Source organism: Ictidomys tridecemlineatus, chromosome 8 (assembly GCF_052094955.1).
Source record: "Ictidomys tridecemlineatus isolate mIctTri1 chromosome 8, mIctTri1.hap1, whole genome shotgun sequence".
Classification (NCBI taxonomy): domain Eukaryota; kingdom Metazoa; phylum Chordata; class Mammalia; order Rodentia; family Sciuridae; genus Ictidomys; species Ictidomys tridecemlineatus.
In genome coordinates, this window is record NC_135484.1 from 21,129,301 (window position 1) to 21,148,854 (window position 19,554).

General features: G+C 38.0%; 1 protein-coding gene across 8 annotated transcripts in view; it reads right to left on the bottom strand.

Annotated features, from left to right (window-relative positions):
• Positions 1 to 19,554, bottom strand: part of Utrn (utrophin) — a 508,932-nt gene that overhangs the window by 350,407 nt on the left and 138,971 nt on the right. For all 8 annotated transcript variants that reach the window (XR_013424804.1, XM_078018961.1, XM_078018962.1 and 5 more), the window contains 7 exons: positions 18,644 to 18,763; positions 15,438 to 15,539; positions 12,731 to 12,838; positions 11,818 to 11,997; positions 10,841 to 11,010; positions 6,315 to 6,438; positions 4,695 to 4,782 (listed from right to left, as the gene is read on the bottom strand). Coding sequence is in view for 7 of the 8 variants with exons in the window: in XM_078018961.1 (XP_077875087.1) it covers positions 4,695 to 4,782; positions 6,315 to 6,438; positions 10,841 to 11,010; positions 11,818 to 11,997; positions 12,731 to 12,838; positions 15,438 to 15,539; positions 18,644 to 18,763 (892 nt within the window). In the remaining variant the exon portion in view is untranslated. The remainder of the gene's footprint in view (positions 1 to 4,694; positions 4,783 to 6,314; positions 6,439 to 10,840; positions 11,011 to 11,817; positions 11,998 to 12,730; positions 12,839 to 15,437; positions 15,540 to 18,643; positions 18,764 to 19,554) is intronic.

Here is a 19,554-nt window from a genome sequence, read left to right on the forward strand (position 1 = left end):
GACAAGGTCTTGCTAAATGGCAAAGACTGGCCTCAATCCTCCTACCTCAACTTCCTGACTCCCTGGGATTACAGGCATGCGCCATTGCATGTGACTCTAACAATAGATCTCGTCACAGTTCTTCCCTTAGTAGATCAAATCCCTTAAAATGACGATGAGAAAGATTGGGAAATTGGCAAAGGAATTTTTATATTCAGAGAACATGCATGTTGAAAGGACAGGCTTCTCATCTTCAATAACTCAGTGGGAGGGCAATAAAACAGTTCTGCTTTGTGAACATATGCAACAGAAATCCAGGGTAATGAGAAATCAACCCCAAAAAAAGGGAGAGGGGGAGGCCTGGAAAACAAAAGGGCATTTATGGTCCACTGACAATACAACTCTAAAAACTTCAATAGTACATTGTTACCCACCGAAAACTAGAAATGCAAATATATTAGAGGATTTGAATGTACCCCATGTCAGTTGCTGAAGTTCACTATCCACTGTTACAGAGGTGACACATTCAACCTAGGCAAAACTTTCATGCCACAACCCAAGTTCAAATAGCCCTGTTCATGTGGGTCAGAAACACAGCGAATCATGATTTTTCTGCACAGTGGAGATCTAGGCTTCACTCCTGCTAGATCATCTCTAGTCTAGGTGGACATGGGCAGAATAACTGTATCAGCCACTTCATTTTTATGTCAGGGAAATTTATTAAGTGGCTAAACAAGGAAGAAAATTAAACTGGTAAATAAAATTCCTGAAATGAAAAACTGTCACCCCACTAGAAATCAGATAAGAGGTACTCACTGCAGGTACCAGGGCAGCTAAAGAAACTTCTTGAATTATTGATTCACAGTCTCTCATGACCCCCCTTCATTTCATCCCTTCAAACCAGTTGTAAAAGGTGAAATCTCCCCTTCTCTATGTTTGAGACATTGCTGGCTAAAATGACATCAAGTAATAACCACAACACAATTTGCATCCTAAAAAAGGAAAACTACATGTTGTCTTTAAAAATAATTATTTTTGCTCCAAGAGACCCAACTGTAACTTTTCTATTTCTACAGAACATTCAACACTTAGAATATGACTAGTTGAAAGTCAAAATCAGTAATAATTAATAAAAGCACCTCATTTTAATTAAGTAAAAGGGACAAAATATAACACATTCCTGCCACTTCCTCTCACTTCACTTGATGTTTTTTGACCTATCACTACTGAAATATGGGAAAAGTTGACAAAGCAAAAAAACCACCATCAAAGTTCATAGGTTTTTTATACTTGGCCAGCAATAAGAAGTGTTGACTCATAAAGTCACAATATATAATTCCCAACTGTGACATTAGTTGACAATCCCCAGGAATAAGATAAGCTAAACCAAGAAAATCTGGTATATCAACTGGAAAGGTCAAACAAATTTAATTATTTCATTTTTTTTTAAACATGCTATGCTCTACGGGGCATCTCAAAACTTAAGTCGATGCATTATTAGGAGAGAAGTCCTATCAGACTTGGTAGTGTTGGGTTTTTTGGCAGAACTGGTTTTAGGAAAACAGTGACATGATTATTTAAGCATCTGTTTTACAGAAGAATTTCATTTGCTTTTCTAACAGAACTGAGTCATTTATCTGCATCCACACCTAGGCAGAAGTTGGCCATATTTCATTCTGTAAAAAAATTCCTCTACATTCATTATGCATATTCTAAAATTTGTTTCAAACTCTTGAGAGGGACAAGTGAAGAATCACCCAATAGTGCTTTCACATCTGTTCAACATTCCTGGTATTAAAACAGCAACAGGAGTAACAGCACTGAACACTTGTAGAAAAGTAACATGTGTTACTGAAAATTCTGAATAATGGATATAATGGTGGGAGACTGAAAAATATCCCTTTTCTTTCCTCTTTAACTAAAGGCAGACACGCCCACAAAAGTGAGAAAATTGTACCCAAAACACATCTCAGATCAATGTCCCCATTTCCTACCTTCCTGGCTCATCTTAAAAAATTTTAATAACCAATAAGTCTTTTCTAAAAAAAAAAAAATTGAATTACTGTTCTCTATTGAAAGTACTCCTAGTTCTACTAAAGCTTTAAAAAAGTAAGTGAAAATATAAAAACTTCCTAAGAAACTGAATAGGTACATACATTAGGTTACAAAATCCATTCCTTAATAAAGCCTCACCCCTACACCCCACCACGTTGCGCTTGACCTTTGTGAGTAGCGCTTTCACGTAAATTCAATTTCCAGAGTGTGTATTTTTAGGAGCTGCCTATTCACAGATTTTATTGAACAAAAGCTAAGTCAGCTAATGAACTCTTTGACTTGCTAGACACAGAAGCAAAGAAACAAGTGTTCCCTGACCTTCTCAAAGTCAAGAAATTAGAAAAGGACAGGAGAACTCAAGTCCACCCAGCCCCCAAGTCACTGCTGTCCCCACTATAACATGACACCTGTCACCAACTTCTCACCCAGGCAGTCTTCCCTCTGGATCCTCATTAATCCTGCCTCTGCCCATCGACTAAAGGCTACCTAGGCTGGTGGTAATCTCAGTGGGTAAACTCATGAAGCTACCCGACCTTCACACCAGACACACAGAGTCCCAAGGCACAGTGTTGAGGTACAAGTAAAGAATGTAAAATAGAAATGGACAGCTCTCTATTATGATGGCAAGAATCAGCATTTCAAGGGAAATTATGGTCTGCTTGTGTCTCTGGATCTTCAAGAAAATATCTGAAGGGGTAATCTCCAGGTAGGAGGCCCACACACGGGATAACTAAGACAATCTGCTAGGGTGGATTTTGAAAGAACATACAACACTATTTGTCTTTTTTCCTTTTTTTTTTTTTTTTGGTACTGGAGATTGAACCCAGGGGATGATAAACCACATCTCAGCCCCTCATCCCTATTTTTCCTATGTTTTTAAATTTTCTTTTAAATATTTTTTCTAGATATTGATGGACCTTCATTTTTATTTATTTATTTATATACAGTGCTGAGAATCTAACCTAGTGCCTCACACATGTTAGGCAAGTCCTCTACCTCCGAGCTACAACTCCAGCAACATGTTTTTGTTTGTTTGTTTTTTTGTTTTGTTTTGTTTTGAGAAAGGGGCCCATTAAGTTGCTTAGGGTCTCAATAAATTACTGAGACTGGCCTCCTGCCTTAGCCTCCCAAGTTGCTGGGATTACAGGCATGACCCACTCCAAATGATGGTGGAATGTGATGGATGTTATTATCTTAACAGGTATGAAGATATGAATTGGTGTGAATATACTCTGTATACAACCAGAGATGAAAAATTGTGCTCTATATGTGTAATAAGAATTGTAATTCATTCCACTGTCATATATAAATAAAAAAAATTTAAAAATGAAATTTAAAAAAAGATATTAAACTTTTGTAATTATATGGATTGACAATGACACATTTGCATAATTTAGAAATAAATAAATATATATGGGACACATGTGTGGATATTTTGTGTTTATATTTGTGTATAAATCTCATATATACCAGATAGATAGATAAATAGATAGATAAAATAAACTGAGATACTTTCTTAAACACTGGTGGCAAAAATAATGTAAGGTTCAAAAAAAAAAAAAAAAAAAGAGCAGAATTGTTTCAGAGGGCATGATGGGGAGGGAGATTGATTCATCCAAAAGGGATATGAGATCACTTTCTGGAGTGATTTGGCACATGTAAGTTACACAGGGTATTTTTGTCAAAGCAGCACAACTAGGTCTCATATACTTCAGTGTAATCAAATTTCACTTATAAAAAAAAAAAACTACAAAAAATAATAATACTCAAAAGGACAAGGAGTGGCAAAGGTACAGAGAATTCCAGAATGGCAGATCATCACTAATTTTCAAAGTGGGTAGCTTGTACAAAGAGGTTCACTACACTATTCTATTTGCTTTGAATATGCTTACAATTTTCATAATAAAAAGTCAAAACCAAAGATTAGAAACCATTGCTTTGAGATTTTTGTCAAACTATAATTCCCAATTCTGCATTAGTATTTCTGTGTTGGTCAGGGAGAGCGACAGCAGACCCAGAGCACTGACCACTCTTAGAGGAAGGAGTAGGGTGTACAAGAAACATCCCTCAAAGTTAGACCGAAGACAGAACCATATGCTAATCTGCACAGAGAAAAAAAAAATACACTAATCTTTTTTAAAAGTTATTTAGTTCAAGTAAAAGATTCAAATACAAGTAACATCATATTTTACTATTAAAAACATCCCTAGAGCAAAATAATATAATGCACTGAAAGTGACCAAAAACTCAAATACCACTATGGATTTACCTTAAGGTAACTTCACCTGCCAAGTGTTGTCAAAGTATAGTTTCCTTTTGCTACGCTCCTGTGAAAAAAATGTTCAGTACACAACCCCAAAAGATGAGGTTTTAAAATTGTCCACTGGACATTAGTTATCCTGCTGAGGTTTCACTTTTAGTTCCTTGACCCCATAAAAGAAGAATGACTTTGCTTTTATCTCCTTTTGCTAATTAACTTCCCTATAAAATTTATTTTAAAAGATTCTTCTGCCTAAAAAGAAAAAAAAAATTGAAACTAATTTTTCTAACAAAAAAGAGAGTAGAGTGTTAGATGTTGGATATGTCAAACTGCAATATTATTCAATGTCACCATATAAAATAATCTGGGGGGGAACGGGGGGGGGGAATAAGGGTCTCACCTTTTCCCATTTGTTCCAAAAGGATTTGTCCAGTTCGGTTTAATTCATCCAGCTGGGGGCATCTTTCTGTCTGTTCTTTTTCTAATCCCTGGAGAAAAAGTTCCAATATAAGAACAGTGTAAACTTTCTTCTCAATAGAATGCTGATTCTACTTTAAATTTTTATGTTTAATGTCCCTCTCAAATTTTCTTAAAGCATTTCAAAGTTTACCAAAAAAAAAAAAAAAAACTATACAATTCCAGGCTACGCTCCAGTACCCCAGAAATGAATAAATATGAAAAGATAATTTAAACAATAATGACAGCAACTAAAAACTTCAGCTTCTTCTATAAGAAAAAATGCACACTATAATGATGAGTTTCTATCAAGAAGAAATAAGTTAAATTACTGTTTTAGATTCAGGGTACTATTCACATAGTCTGAGTATTCCACACCATAAAAATAATGGTTTGAGTCCAAAGAACTGAATGAGCTATGACAGACATCACAGAGAAAATGATAACAAGAAAAAGGGAAATATTTGGAGGTTCAGTGTTATTCCTTGGTGTTTTTATATTTCTAAAGTCTAATGCTAACTTCAACCACAAGCATTTTTCATGTATTATTTTAAAAGAATGATAAAACCCAAACTAAAGCAATTTTGTTCTTCAGATTTAAAGTGCAGTTCATAATTTTCTTAAGGTCATCCATCAGGATCTGTGGAAGACTGGATCCAGGACATCCCTGCAGACACCAAAATCTGAGGATGTTCAGTCCCTTGTAAAAAATGGTTTAGTAGGCACAGTTAACCCAAGAAATCCTCTGGTGTACTTTAAATCATCTCTAAATTACTTATAATATCTAGTACAGTGTAAATGTTACATAAATAGATGTTATCGTGTATTTGGAAATGACAAGGAAATAAGCCTGTATGAGATCAGTACAAAGGCCACCATCCTAGGTATATGGTTATAGTACAAGAATAAGACAGGAGGTAGGTAAGGAGTGCTAGAGAGGCTGAGAGTGCATGAGATGGGACAGTGGGAGGCTACAGAACAGCTGCATGTGTCCACACATGGCTTCCTTCTCCTGGACTCAGCTAAGTGTTCAGTGCACAACAAATATCAGTTTTACTTTATGGAACTTTCTGAAAACTTTTTCCCCCCATATTTTCAATTCACAGTTGGTGAAGTCTACACATGTGGAATCTATGGATACAAACTTTATCTAATTTTTGAAGTATTTCTTCTTTAAAGAGAACATATTGAAGACATTTTGAGATCTGAAACAGTTTACTGTATTCAGAAGGCAAAACATCTTTGAAATAACACAAAGTCATAAATTACAATTCAAGTAGATCGAAACAGGTTTAAAATAGTAATGAAAACTGGATCATAACCTTAGGAAGCATGGCCCATGCAGACCTGGACAGTTGCAGAGGAGAAAAGGAGAAACAATCCTCCACCACAGGGGAATCCTCCAAGAGCCAGGACAAAAGTTTTCAAAATTTCCTGCGATGTTCTAAAAGGTACCTTATGGCTGCATTTATCACACTGGATCCCATCACATTCTTATGCCAACAGCAAATCCAGCCTGATGAAATATTTTACTCAGTATAGAATTTTTGATTTATTTTTTTACCTTCAACTTCTTTTTCATTTCTGAAGTCTCTTGCATCTTCTTATACTCTTTTATCTCTGAACTCTGAATGGCAGTCTTTGATTTCAGAATCCAGTTCATCAGCTCTGCACTTACAGCATCAAACCTGAGTTAAGATTCAGATATTACCACCTCTCATTTTGTTTTCCTGTTTCACTTGGTTCAGGAAAGAACAATTCAAATGCCCATTGGGTGTATGTCTTCGAACAATGCTCCAAAATAGTAACCCAGAAATATAGTAACCACACTAAGATCATACATGGACTGAGTAATAATACTGTAGTATTAATAAATAAATAACAAATTACAATTTTTTAACTTTGGAAGGAACCCCTTGTATTTTTATACACTCTTAAAAATAATAAGAAATACATTTGGTTAGATAGTAACAGAAGAAATCAAGTACAAACATTACTAAATTTAATGCCTTTTTTGTTCCAAACATAATTATCAAGTACAACTACATGCCAGGCATGGGCGTGGGCTGTGATATCAAGAAGAATGAGACACACAAACCTCAGCCCTCAAGGAGCCTCCAGTCACTAGCAAACAAGAGCAATAACAAAAGAATCTGCTAGATTCTACTTCCAGGAATTCACAGGAATGGCTCTTAATCCAATGGGGAAGGGATGGCCTTCCAGTGTAGAACAATGGCTATACTTAGCAGTTTTCCTTACAAACAACAAGGAAGGAAGGAAACAAGGAAGGAAGGGAGGGAGGGAGGGAAGGAAGGAAGGGATGGATGGGAACGTCATATTTTACAATCTCCAAATTGTTATGTGTGTTTGGATAGCAAGCACCTGCAGGTAAGGATAATGGACAAGGTGGCCAAGAATCCCAGGGACCAGTTAATGGAAGGTTCTGCAGGAGATATTAAGGAATTCTGACTTAACGGAAGAACAATTACGAGTGAGTGGAAGACTTTAAAATGGAACTGATTTAATTCTATTCATACTTTTGTGTTCACTGAGGAGACAGAATTAAAGAGAGGCAAGTGCAGAGAAAAGCCCATAACTAAGACAGTGACAGTGGAAAAGAGGAAAGTGGACAGTCGGAAGAGGTACTGCAAAGGCAGGTCAACAGTACCACAAGGAGGAACAAGAGAAACAGTCACCGACTGCTGGCCAGAGACCAGGCCCTTGGCTGAGTGTTGTGGTTTAGCTATGAGGCATCCCCCAGAGTTCATGTGTGAGATGATTCAAGAAGCTTAAAGGGAACTCAATTGAGTTATGAAAGCTTTAACCTAATCTGTGCACTAATCCTCTGATAAGGATTAACTGGATGGCCACTGTAGTCAGGTAGGATGTGGCTAGAGGAGATGGGTCTTTGGGAGTATGGCTTTTGTGTTTATATTTTGTCCTGCCCAATCTCCCAATCTCAATCTCTCTCTCTCTCTCTCTCTCTCTCTCTCTCTCGTTCAATGTTCTGAGCTGCTTTCCTCCACTCTTCCGCCATGTCATTCTGCCCACTTCAGGCCCAGACCAATGGAGTTAGCCATCTATGGACTGACACTGCTAAAACTGTGAGCCCCAAAATAAACCTTTCCTCCTCTAACTGTTCTTGTCAGGCTTTTGACAAGAACCAGCTGACTAAAACACTTAGCATTTGATGCATATTACTAACTCTAAGAATCACAATTGCCCTATGAAGTGTATTCCACTGAAGTATGTTCAGCTGAACTCACTGAACTTTACAGTAATTGTGCCACATTAATAAATGGTGGGGCTGGGCTTCAATCCAGGCAGCCCATCCTCCTGCCCATAGTGTTCTCAGTACTTTAAGCAGCAGCTGGGATTCTTACCTTTGTTCCTTTGGGAAATTTCTCTTGATGTGTTTCTAGTGAGTAATGAATAAACTGACCTTTTACCAAGATAGGTTTTCCACCTAAAATGCCGAGATGTTTAAATTTAATTACAAAGACTAGAGGATGGAGGGGGAAGAGATAAGGGAAGCTAATCAGTTAACAGTTACCAGCCAAAACTAACAAAAGACTGTTCCACATTCCTGAATGTAAGTTAAAACCTTGACTGAACACTCTGGTGGCTGACCCCCTAAGCACCATCATCCCCGTTGACACATGAACTTTCCAGACTACTAACACCAATCAATCCTGAAGCAAGATATGGACTGTCCTCCTATCCCCAGACTTTCCCTGCTTGGCACTATCTTCCTCTCTTATTTATAGTTAATTAGGTTCAATGCAAACAATTTATACTTCCCTTCGCCAAATTTTATGATGCTCTGGGTAAACACCCAGAGGCCAAGGTGTCTGCACAAACAGGAGACTCCTCCTGCCATCCCACCTCTCTAACCTTTCAGAAAAGAGGAAGGCCATCCAAAGATCACATGTGTGAAATGATCTTGGAGATTCCATATACTTCTGTATTTCAAGTGAGTAAAAGTGGTACAATGATCTCAGGTCACAGAAACAGATATCCAGATTGTAGGAAACAACTGTCCAGCCATGCCGGGAGCAGGCAAAAACACCACCACCAGTGACATCATGAGAAGAGAAGGAAGCAGTGTTATTTACGGCTCTCAGCTGCTCAGGCAGGTCATCTTAAGACAAGTAAACAGTAGCTTCCAGAGCAGAATGAAGATCTGAAGGATCTGGAAACCATGTCACACTAGGAATACTTACAGACACTCTGGCCTTTAGGACAGTGAAAAGTGGACTATGAGAGCTGTCTTCAAATTCTCAAGAGGAACTATGTGACTCCATACTGCTCCAGAAAGAAGAGCAATCCCACATGGGTAGATTAGAGGGGGGCAGACTATGGGTGCAGAAATAACATTTCTAATAATGATATTTAACCACCTTCTACTCTAATGAACTACCCGTGCTCAAGCCTCTAATTGTCCAGGAATTAACTGAAGGAATGTCTGCAGTAATCAATCATGGGCTGGAATAACTGTGGTCCTCAGAGTTGGTTGCTTATTATCTTCTCTGTAGACCTCTCCCTTACTGCGTGAATCCCCCAGAAGCCAAACTACAGAGACTGAACAAAACAAACCATCTCAACCTCCCACGTGCGCATGGCAAAAACAAATGGTAGAGCGATTGCCTAGCATAGGTGAGGCACTGGGTTCAATCCTCAGCACCACATAAAAAACAAATAAATAAAAAATAAAAGTTAAATTCTTAAAAAAAAAAAAAAAAACCCACACAAACAAGTGGGTGAATTCTGGCCAGTGATACCAGGGGAGTCTCTTGCTGAGAAGACAGGGCTGCAGGTGAAAAACTGGCAGAGAGTAAGGTGGAGGCATATCAAAGTACACTCTCCTGTTAAAATTGCCCTGCTTCTGTTTTTCTTGTAAGGACCTCACTGTTTAACCACTTTGGGTACATTCTCTGTTTCTAGCCCAGAAAGCTCCGAATACACTACAGATGTGTTTAAATTCAACTTTCACAGCGACACATCTAGTCTTTCCCAACCTTCCATCCTTTCAAATGCACAAATCAGCAGTGAGAGATGCACTGTCGGATACACCTGGCAGCTAATAGGCACTCAGGAGACATAGGATCTGTGCCAGATCATCTTCCACATGGCTGCCTTGGCTCCAAGAGTAAAGGTGACACAGCTGCTGCTTACAACTCAGAGATACAGTGGTCCTCCAAGAAGAGGCTACTAGGAGGCAGGATTACGATCAAAATGAAAATCATCTGATTAAACTGAAATCCTGCTTTGTCTCAAAAAAACTTAATTAGAAAAAGCAATATCACTTTCATTTGGGTCTCAAATCCCTGTCCATTTAATCAAGCCCTGGGGTCCTACTGCAAATGGGGTATAACAGTGCCCATCAAAGGTCACTTTGAGGATGCACCACTATGGTGGATGTAAGTTAGAGTGCCTGGAATACAGTAGGGCTGAACAGAAATCTGACATCAGCAGGAGTTCAACAGATGTCTGCTGTGAGCGTTCTTCTTACAAAGACTCTGAGTTTTCTTTTGAATCAGTAAGGCAAAAAGAAACATTTCACACCAAAGGTGAACCTTGATACCAAACAGGAAGAACCTGTTAATGAATCTGACAAAGGAATTAACCAAGGAAACATGAAAAAAGAATAAGGAAGAAAAAGGGGACACTAAAAAGGAGTTGTTTTCCTGATAGAAATCATTTTTAATGGTGAGTAGAGGAAGATTCACAAAGAATAAAGAACCTATCTAAAGCAAAACCGTCCAAGTTGTAAATTGTGAAAGAAAGAATAAACGAAGAGCTGTGAACGATCATTTCATTCCAAGGTAAAGGATGGGAAAGGAGAACAGAGAGTTTCTCCACAGAGTTCAACAAATTAAACATGAGATAAATAAAACCATCCAGCACAATGGAGATGCTTAGCGAGTGCGAAGCAGAATATTCAAATGCCTCAGAGGCACTTCAGACTTGAATTTCCATAATAATAATTATGTCACAATTTGCACTTCATTAGTGATTAGTACAAAATAAGTGTCAACTGTCAAATGCACTGTGTACAATACTGGGTCTAGAGAATTTCTCTGTTCTCACGTTTTCTTAGCTTCAATGTCCACGTGGACCTGTCTCTTCTTTGGAGGAGGAGGCGGTGGCAGTTCCTGCTTAGACTTTTTGGTAGTTACTTGTTCTCTTACACGAACCGTCTCCAAAAGATCCTTCTGAGGAATCTGGGACATCCCCAGCTTCGCTACAGCCTGAGTCACCTGAGATAAAAATCACACAAATTTGGATTTTGTATAAAGAGCTTTTTCGAGATATAAATAACATATGATGAAAATTTCCCTTTGAAAATGATCAATTCAGTAGTTATTAGTATATTCGCAGAGCTTTGCTAACCCCCCAAAAAAACTTCATCTCTCTTAAGAGCAACTTTGCAAACTCTACCCCCGCAACCCTGGCAACTAGCTATCTGCCTTCTGTCTCAAAGGATTCATCTATTCTGGACATTTGAAACAAATGGAATCATATAATCTGGCATTTGGCTTCTTTTACTTAGCATGTTTTCATGATTCATCCCTAACTGTAGCACATGTTAACACTTTTATTATTGTTTATGGCCAAGTAAAACTGCATTTCCTGGCTATACCATGTTTTATTCATCCATTCATCCACAGATGGACATTTGGGTTGTTCCATTTTTTTACTGTTATTGATAATGTTGCTATAAACATTTATGTTTATACCAAAGTCTTATTTACAAATTCACAAAATATTTTAGATTAATAAGATTACTTAAGATTTAAAATTTTAAGATTATATGCTGGATATGTCTAAGTGTTATTAATTACTGCAGATTGAACTACTGAATATTAAGTTTTTGGAAAATCTATTAAAATTTATGTTAGAGAATGGAAGAAAGATTTCCACATTATCAATTATTCATCAGATATGAGGAATTAACTTTTTAGTTCACCAACAAGTCTTTCCATTTCATAAAAGCCCAAAGCGACCTGAACATTTAAATTGTTACTTCCTGCTACAACATTCTATCCAAATCAAAAGGTACCTACCTGGTTAGAGGAATCTTCTAGTCTCTGAACCAAAGAATCCCATCTCTGAGTCAGCTCCTCCGAGTCACTGTTCATCTTCTCAGACGCCTTGGGATTATCAAGTAACTGACCCACATCCTGGCCAATCTCACTCAGCTGATCCAACGTCTGGCGCTTCATTTCCATATCTTCCTTCAAAATCTAGTATTTCAGATACTTATTAGACAATTCTCTCTCAACAGGATTCTGTCTTCCTATTCCCCAATCAGGAAATTTGAACATGTTCATTTTTTTCGTTAGATTTAGAAGGAATGTGATTCACTATACTAAAACATAAGACTTGTAGTTCCAGATCAACGCATGACAACAGTGTCCTGCCAGGTCCTGAGCTATAATCCTCATTCATGACATCCTATTAACCATCAACACAGAACACTGACAGAATGCACTTTGCATTGTGAGATGGACATGAGTTTTGGGGGGCCAGGAACACAATGTTATAGTTTGGATGTGAAATGTCTCCCCCAGAAAAGCTCATGATAGACAATGCAGGAATGTTCAGAGGTAAAGTGATTTGACTAAGAGAGCTATAACCTAATCAGTAGATTAATCCATTTGATGGCTGAAAAATTTGAAAAGACTATTGTACTAGGTGATAACTGTAGACAGGTAGGGTGTGGCCAGAAGGAGTAGGTCAATGGGGGCAGGACTTTGGTGACTCTATTTTGTCCCTAGATTCCCACTCTCTCTGCGGCCAACAGCTTTCCTCCACTATGCCCTTCTGCCATGATGTTCTGCCTCACCTGGGGCCCAGAGTCAACCATGAACGGAACCTCTGAAATAGTGAGCCCAAATGAATTTTTCCTCCTCTAAGTTGTTCTTGTCAGGTATGGTGTTCACAGTGAGGAAAGACATTGCCAACCACATGACTTACAGCCAGACGTCGGACACTGACGCTTAGCTCCTTCTGGTCTTTGAAGTTGCTCGTCTGGACTTTATTCAAAGCCTCTTCTTTTTCGGTAAGCCAGGCTTTCAACAGGCACTACAAGTAATAACAAAAGTTGGAAAATATCCAAGAAATCATTTGCTAGGTCAGTTCAATCAAGTTCCCAAGTCTCAAATTTTTATTAGCGGCTTCACCTTTACCTGGGTTCTGGTAAGGATTACAGACATCTAAGTCAGAGGCACAAATGACCCAGAAAACCACCTTTCTTTAGCAATTTAACATTATCAGATTTACAAGAGATAAACTTGACATTAACCTGAACCTGGGTAATGACTACAGTAGGATACGTTGTGTGCATGTTCTCCAAGGAGCCATGTTGGAAGTTTGGTCCCAGTGTTTCAAGGTGCTAGGTGGTAGAACCACCTCAAGGAGGTGGAGTCTAGTGGGAGGTCACTGAGGGTGCTACCGTCAGAAAGGTAGTTCTCATGGGACTCCAATTGATTCCTAAAACAGAACCATTATAAAAGAACAAAACTGACCACTCCTTGCTCTCTAGCCTCTTCACCATATATATGATCACTGCTTCTCACATGTACCTTCACCATGATGTTACCTGCCATATGACACTGCCTCTCAAACTGTGAGCTAAATACATTGTTTTCTTCATACATTTCCCAGCCTCAGAGATTTTGTTATAGCAACAGAAAACAGACTCATACAGTGACTAAACCTAATGCTCAGGGCAGTGGCTGGATACAAAATGCTAAATACAGCTATCCATGTTTCTGAAAGAATCATATGTTATAAATCTAGAGGCAAAGGAAGATTCAAAATGGTCTTGTCCCAGGCCCATAATTTAGAGAGGAAAACAGAGAAGTGAAGTTACATATTCAAGATCAGCTGGCTAGTTAATGGCTGAGCTAGAGTAAGGACCCTCATTCAGAAACCAAGGCTCTTCCCGCAACGTCAACCAGGAAAAGTACATTTACATTCAAAGTTCAACAGCAATTATGATTAAAGGAGAGAGTCTGAGGATGGTCCAAAACCAACCTAAACAATATTTAAAGCTCTTTGGTCAAAAATGCATATTCTTAAGTAGAAGATGTTAAGCAATGTAAAGAGATAACCTTGAAGAGGAGCGGAAAACAACTGTGGATAATTCTCCCCAAATCTAGTACGGACTCAGAAACCCCTTCCTGCACAGCAGGGAGCAGGTGCTTTGGTTTTGTGTGTGCAATGGGATCCACACTTCCTCAATTCTTTTATTTATCAATTTTCAATTATTCCTCACCTCCAGGTGAAAGAGAGAGGGAGGAAAGGAAGTAAGAGAAGGAGGGAGGAAAGAATGGAGGGAGAGAGGGAAGGAGGGAGGAAAGGAGGGAGGGAGGGAATAAAAGGCTAATATGAAAGTAACACCATGATTTTCTCTGGCAATCAAAGCCTCTCGACCGTCATTACTGAAGAAAGAATTCAACCATTCTCTGTGACTCTTCGCCCTAAATACAAAGTTCCAAGTAAAAATAAATATTTGTGAAGTACACCATAAATATTTTAGAAAGCAGAATCAGATTCATTATGTGATTCTTAATAGGAAAATTATGACTAAATGAGGGGTAGTGACTAATAATTTATATTTGGACAAATCTTGCAACCTACTTTTGAAGACGTAGGATCTGCCACCATATTTAGTAAACCACAAAACCTCCTGCCCTTGGTTTGGCTTCTCTTTCCCCTCCTGAAGAGAATATACTTGCTTTTTGTGGGTGAAAATGAAATTCATTTGACAGAATTAAAATGGGTATCACAGATGAGGAAACAGAGCATGTGCTTATTTTCTAGGCCACAATCATTTGGAAAGAAAAGTTTTGATTTGTGTATTCTGTTTTGATGGCTGCTTTTCTCGAAGCACGGTGGAAGGCCACTATTCTGACTAGAAAATCAAGGTGGCAACTTTGTACCCTCTTTTCATTTGCTGTAGTGAGAACTAGTGAAAAAAATATTCTGTTTAAACAAAGGTATTGCTACAAAATATTACCCAGTTAACTTAAGTACTTATTCTAGTAAAACATCAAGAAAAAAATCTTGTGATTAAAGTTTAGAATACACTGGGAAGACTCATTTATTTGTTATTTACTCAACACAGACTATACTCTAGGAATTGTGTGGAAACAAATGCAAACATCACCCAACACAGATCCAATAATGATTATGTCCACCAAATCAGGAATGTAGCCTATCAGAATGCTAACATTGTAAAAAAATAAATGCAAATGTAATAAGTATTATTACAAAGGAGCCATATAACGTGATCTTTATCAATAAGGTGCATGACAGAATGGATAGAAATCTGATTTTTTTTTTTTAAATACAATACTGAAGATTAAACTCTGGGGCATTCTACCACTAAGCGACATACCCAGACCTTTTTATTTTTTTTGTTTTAAGACAGGATCTCACCAAGTTGCCCAGACTGGCCTTGAACTTGCCATCCTCCCACCTTAGCCTCCCAAGTCACTGGAATTATAGGTGTGCTACACTATATCTGGGAAGAATCTGACTTTTATGATAATGAATAACCACTTGCATGTTTTCCTTTCAAAGAAAAAGGAACAGGACAACTTTATTCTAATGCCATAATAAAAGATGGGTTACTTTTCACCATCTATTTTGTTACTAATAGACAGGAGTTTCATACCTGTTCTTCCAACAGTTCCTGCCATAGGATATGGATTTCTTGTAACCTATTCCAACGCTCTTCGGTCCAACGGCACACCGCTGTCCAACGCTCACCAAGTTTCTAGGGGAGAAAGAAAACCAGCCTCAGTCAACACAGCCTGAAGAGAGAGCAATCATAATCCTTAGAAAGTTTAATTTATGGGCTGGGGATGTGGCTCAAGCGGTAGCGCGCTCGCCTGGCATGCGTGCGGCCCGGGTTCGATCCTCAGCACCACATACCAACAAAGATGTTGTGTCTGCCAAGAACTAAAAAATAAATATTTTTTTAAAAAAAAGAAAGTTTAATTTCTTTTTTTAAAATTTTTTATTTGTTTTAATTAGTTATGCATGACAGTAGAATGTATTTATGCACTTTGATATACATATATGAGGTATAATTTCTCATTTTTCTGATTGTACATGTTGTAGAATCACATTGGTCATTCTACTATCCTTCCTATTCCCACATCCTCTCCCCTCCCCTCCTTTCACTCCCCTCTATCTAATCTAAGGTAACTCTATTCTTCCCTACTGCACCTGCCCCCTTATTGTGAATTAGCATCCACATATTAGAGAAAACATTTAGCCTTTGGTTTTGTGGGATTGGCGTATGTTGCTTAGCAGGATATTCTCCAACACCATCCGTTTATCTGCAAATGCCATAATTTTATTATTCTTTAAAGTTGAGTAATATTCCATTATACAACAAAAATTGTGCATATTAATTGAGGACCACATGTTTTGATGCATTTATGCACTGTATAATGTGTAAGCCTATCTATCTCATCCATGCATGTTTTATGAGGTACAATGGTATCTGCAATAAACAATCTTACTAATAAATTAATAAATAAATCATAAAAAAGTTACAATTCCCATTGCTCTTTATTACAGAGTAGCAATTTACTTTTTAAAACACACTTATTTAAAAGTTGCTTTAAAATAGTACTGGCTAATCCTATCAGTGTATAAATACATGAGAAAAAAATAGTTTCTACAGAATTTAATTATTTCACATTACTAAGCAAGAAGGTAGCACAGCTAGAACTCAATCACGCTGCTTCCATTTCATTGTGGATTTTATGGAAAAAGGTGATATTTTTGCTGGGCATGATGGTTTATTCCTACAATCTCAGCAGCTAGGAAGTGTAAGACAGGGGTATTACAAATTGAAGGCCAGCCTCAGCAATTACTGAGGCTCTCAGGAAGTTAACAAGAACCTGTCTCAAAAGAACTGAGGATGCAGCTCAGTGTTATGTGCCCCTGGGTTCAATATCCATATCAAAAAAAGAATGTGACATTTTTACATATATCTTTTTTATTATTTTTTTTAGAGAGACAGAGAGAGAAAAAGAATTTTTTAATACTTATTTTTTAGTTATCGGCGGACACAACATCTTTGTTTGTATGTGGTGCTGAGGATCGAACTCGGGCCGCACGCATGCCAGGCGAGCATGCTACCGCTTGAGCCACATCCCCAGCCCTACATACATCTTCAAAAGAGTAAACATGTTTACTCTATGTACTTCAATTTTTTTCAGACTATAATGGTTTTCTTAAAAATTGCAGTCTATCAGTTTTATTTCTTTATCTTTTACAATGCCAAGAAAGTTTTCATCTACAGTACCAAAATTATGATAAATGTTTAAACTTATAAAAGCATTCTGAATAAGAGAATTTGTACAAAATAAAATGCTTATTAGATTGTTGTGTTTATATCACATAATTCATAGAAAACTCCACATAAATAAGCAACAGAATCTTACAAGTATAAGCAATACTAAATAAATTTGGTTAATCTATTTTAAAAAGTCCTTCATAATGGTTTTTCCTAAAAATTTTATTACCACTTTATAAATAATGATTGACAAATGTTAAAAATTTACACACTACTTATATGTGAACAAGAGTCAATTCATATTATACTATTTTGATATTTAATTACCAATGTAATCTTTTTATGCAGCAAAGGTAGAGAATGTAGAGCCAGAAGAAAGCCCTCCAGTTTCAGGATGGTAACCTATTGTCTATTTAAATTTCAAGAACATTGTAGGGCACGGTGGCACATGCCTATAATTCCAGCTACCCGAGAGGCTGAGGCAGGAGGATCACAAGTTAAAGGCAAATTAGGCAGACCCTAACTCAAAATAAAAAATCAAAAGGGCTAGGGATGTAGCTCAGTGGAGGAGCACCTCTGGGTTCAATTCCCAGCACTGACAAAAAAAAGAACTGCAAAAATATACTATCACCTCATTGAAAAAGAAGCATTTTGTTGGGCCTCCCCAAAATGTTGTTTACCCCACACACAGATCTATCAAAAAAAAAAAAAAAAAAAAAAACAGGGGATGTTAAATCCTATATAGTTGAGATTCTCGAATTCTAGTATGCATATACAGATTTTTGTACAGTGAACATCCACGGGCCATCTTTTCCCCAGCTCCCTGCAGTGCAAGATTTCAGGTCTGCATGGGGCTGGAATCCACATCTTGAAGCACTCTACAAATTCTTTAAGTATTTTTGATTAAGGTCTGGAGACCATTTGTGATGCATTCCTAGGCTTCCCAATCTTGTCACTACTGTACACAAGGAAGCTGGGCAAGCAGCCTCACCCATTCACCCCACAGGCTGAAGTCAGTACCTGGGCACTCCTGTAAATCACATGCCATGGTACCCCAACTGGGAAGGTCAACCAAAGGCAGGTGCTACGATTTCCTCCAACCCACCACAATTCATGGCAGACATTTAACATTTAGGGATATTAAGGAGGAAGAAACTTAATCTGATCATGCTATGTAAGGCAGGTCCTCTGACAAGTGAACAGATTAGATTATTAGGTTGGTGCCACCATGATTGAATCCTGGTAGCTTTATAAGAACAGAAAGAGAGACCACACAAAAAGATATATCTGTTCTCCCTCTATGATGTGATTCAGCCAAAGGTCTCTCTCAGAGCCTATGCCATGATCTTTGGACTTCCAGCCTCCAAAACTGTGAGTTGAATAAATCTCTTTTCTTTATAAAGTAGTCTGTCTCCAGTGTTTTCTTATAATAATGAATAGCTGACTAATACAGTAGTTTTTCTACCCTTTTGGATAAACAATGACTTAGGACTTAAAGCCCAGGAGGAACACAATTGGGTCTTGGAACATAGGTCCTCCAGAACTGCCCTACTTTGCAGGTTTCTTACCTGTAACTGATCTTCCAGAACAGCTGTTGCATTCTCACCACTGTTTTCATCAACAATTACCACCATGTGGGTTAAGGAATTTACTTTCACCTGTTCAGCCTCAAGATCATTTTGCAAACTCTAGAGGGAAAAAAAAAAAGTAAGATACAATATTATTTTTTGTCTTTCCCACTTACCTATTTAAAATCCACTTAGTTGTCAATAGTAATTAAGCACACCTAATGAAGCGTCATATTTAAATTACTAATCATTACCCTAAGTGTTCCACTAATGAAACAAGGCTGCTATACATCTTTCTGTTTCATTATGAAGCAAAGCAGTCTGAAAACACAATGTCAAAACAGATTGCTGGGCTGGGAATGTGGCTCAGGCGGTAGCGCACTCGTCTGGCATGCGTGTGGCCCGGGTTCGATCCTCAGCACCACATACCAACAAAGATGTTGTGTCCGCCGAAAACTAAAAAATAAATATTAAAAATTCTCTCTCTCTCTCTCTCTCTCTCTCTCTCTCTCTCTCTCTTAAAAAAAAAAAAAAACAGATTGCTAATGGATGTTGTCTCTTCTGTGCCCAGTTCTAGTGGGCACAACAACAACCAAACAAGCATAAAAGGAGCTGAATGTCTAAACCAGGAATTACGACAAAAATGGAGACTTGGTAAATCTAAAAGTCCAGAGCTTAAACACACAGTCAAGCTGCTTGATCTAGAGTCATATGGTATAAACTGAGAGATGAGCAGAGGCTGGATGGTTTGCAGAGGCCATTCACATCAGCCATGCAAAAAGCAGTTGAGGACATCTGGTCCCTTCCCGTCTTCCCTTTTCCATGGGAAAGCCACGGCCATTAGACTACAAAGGTGATTTGTGTAAACGCTATCCTTAGTGCTGTCTGCTACCTCTTGAGTAGTGCTAATG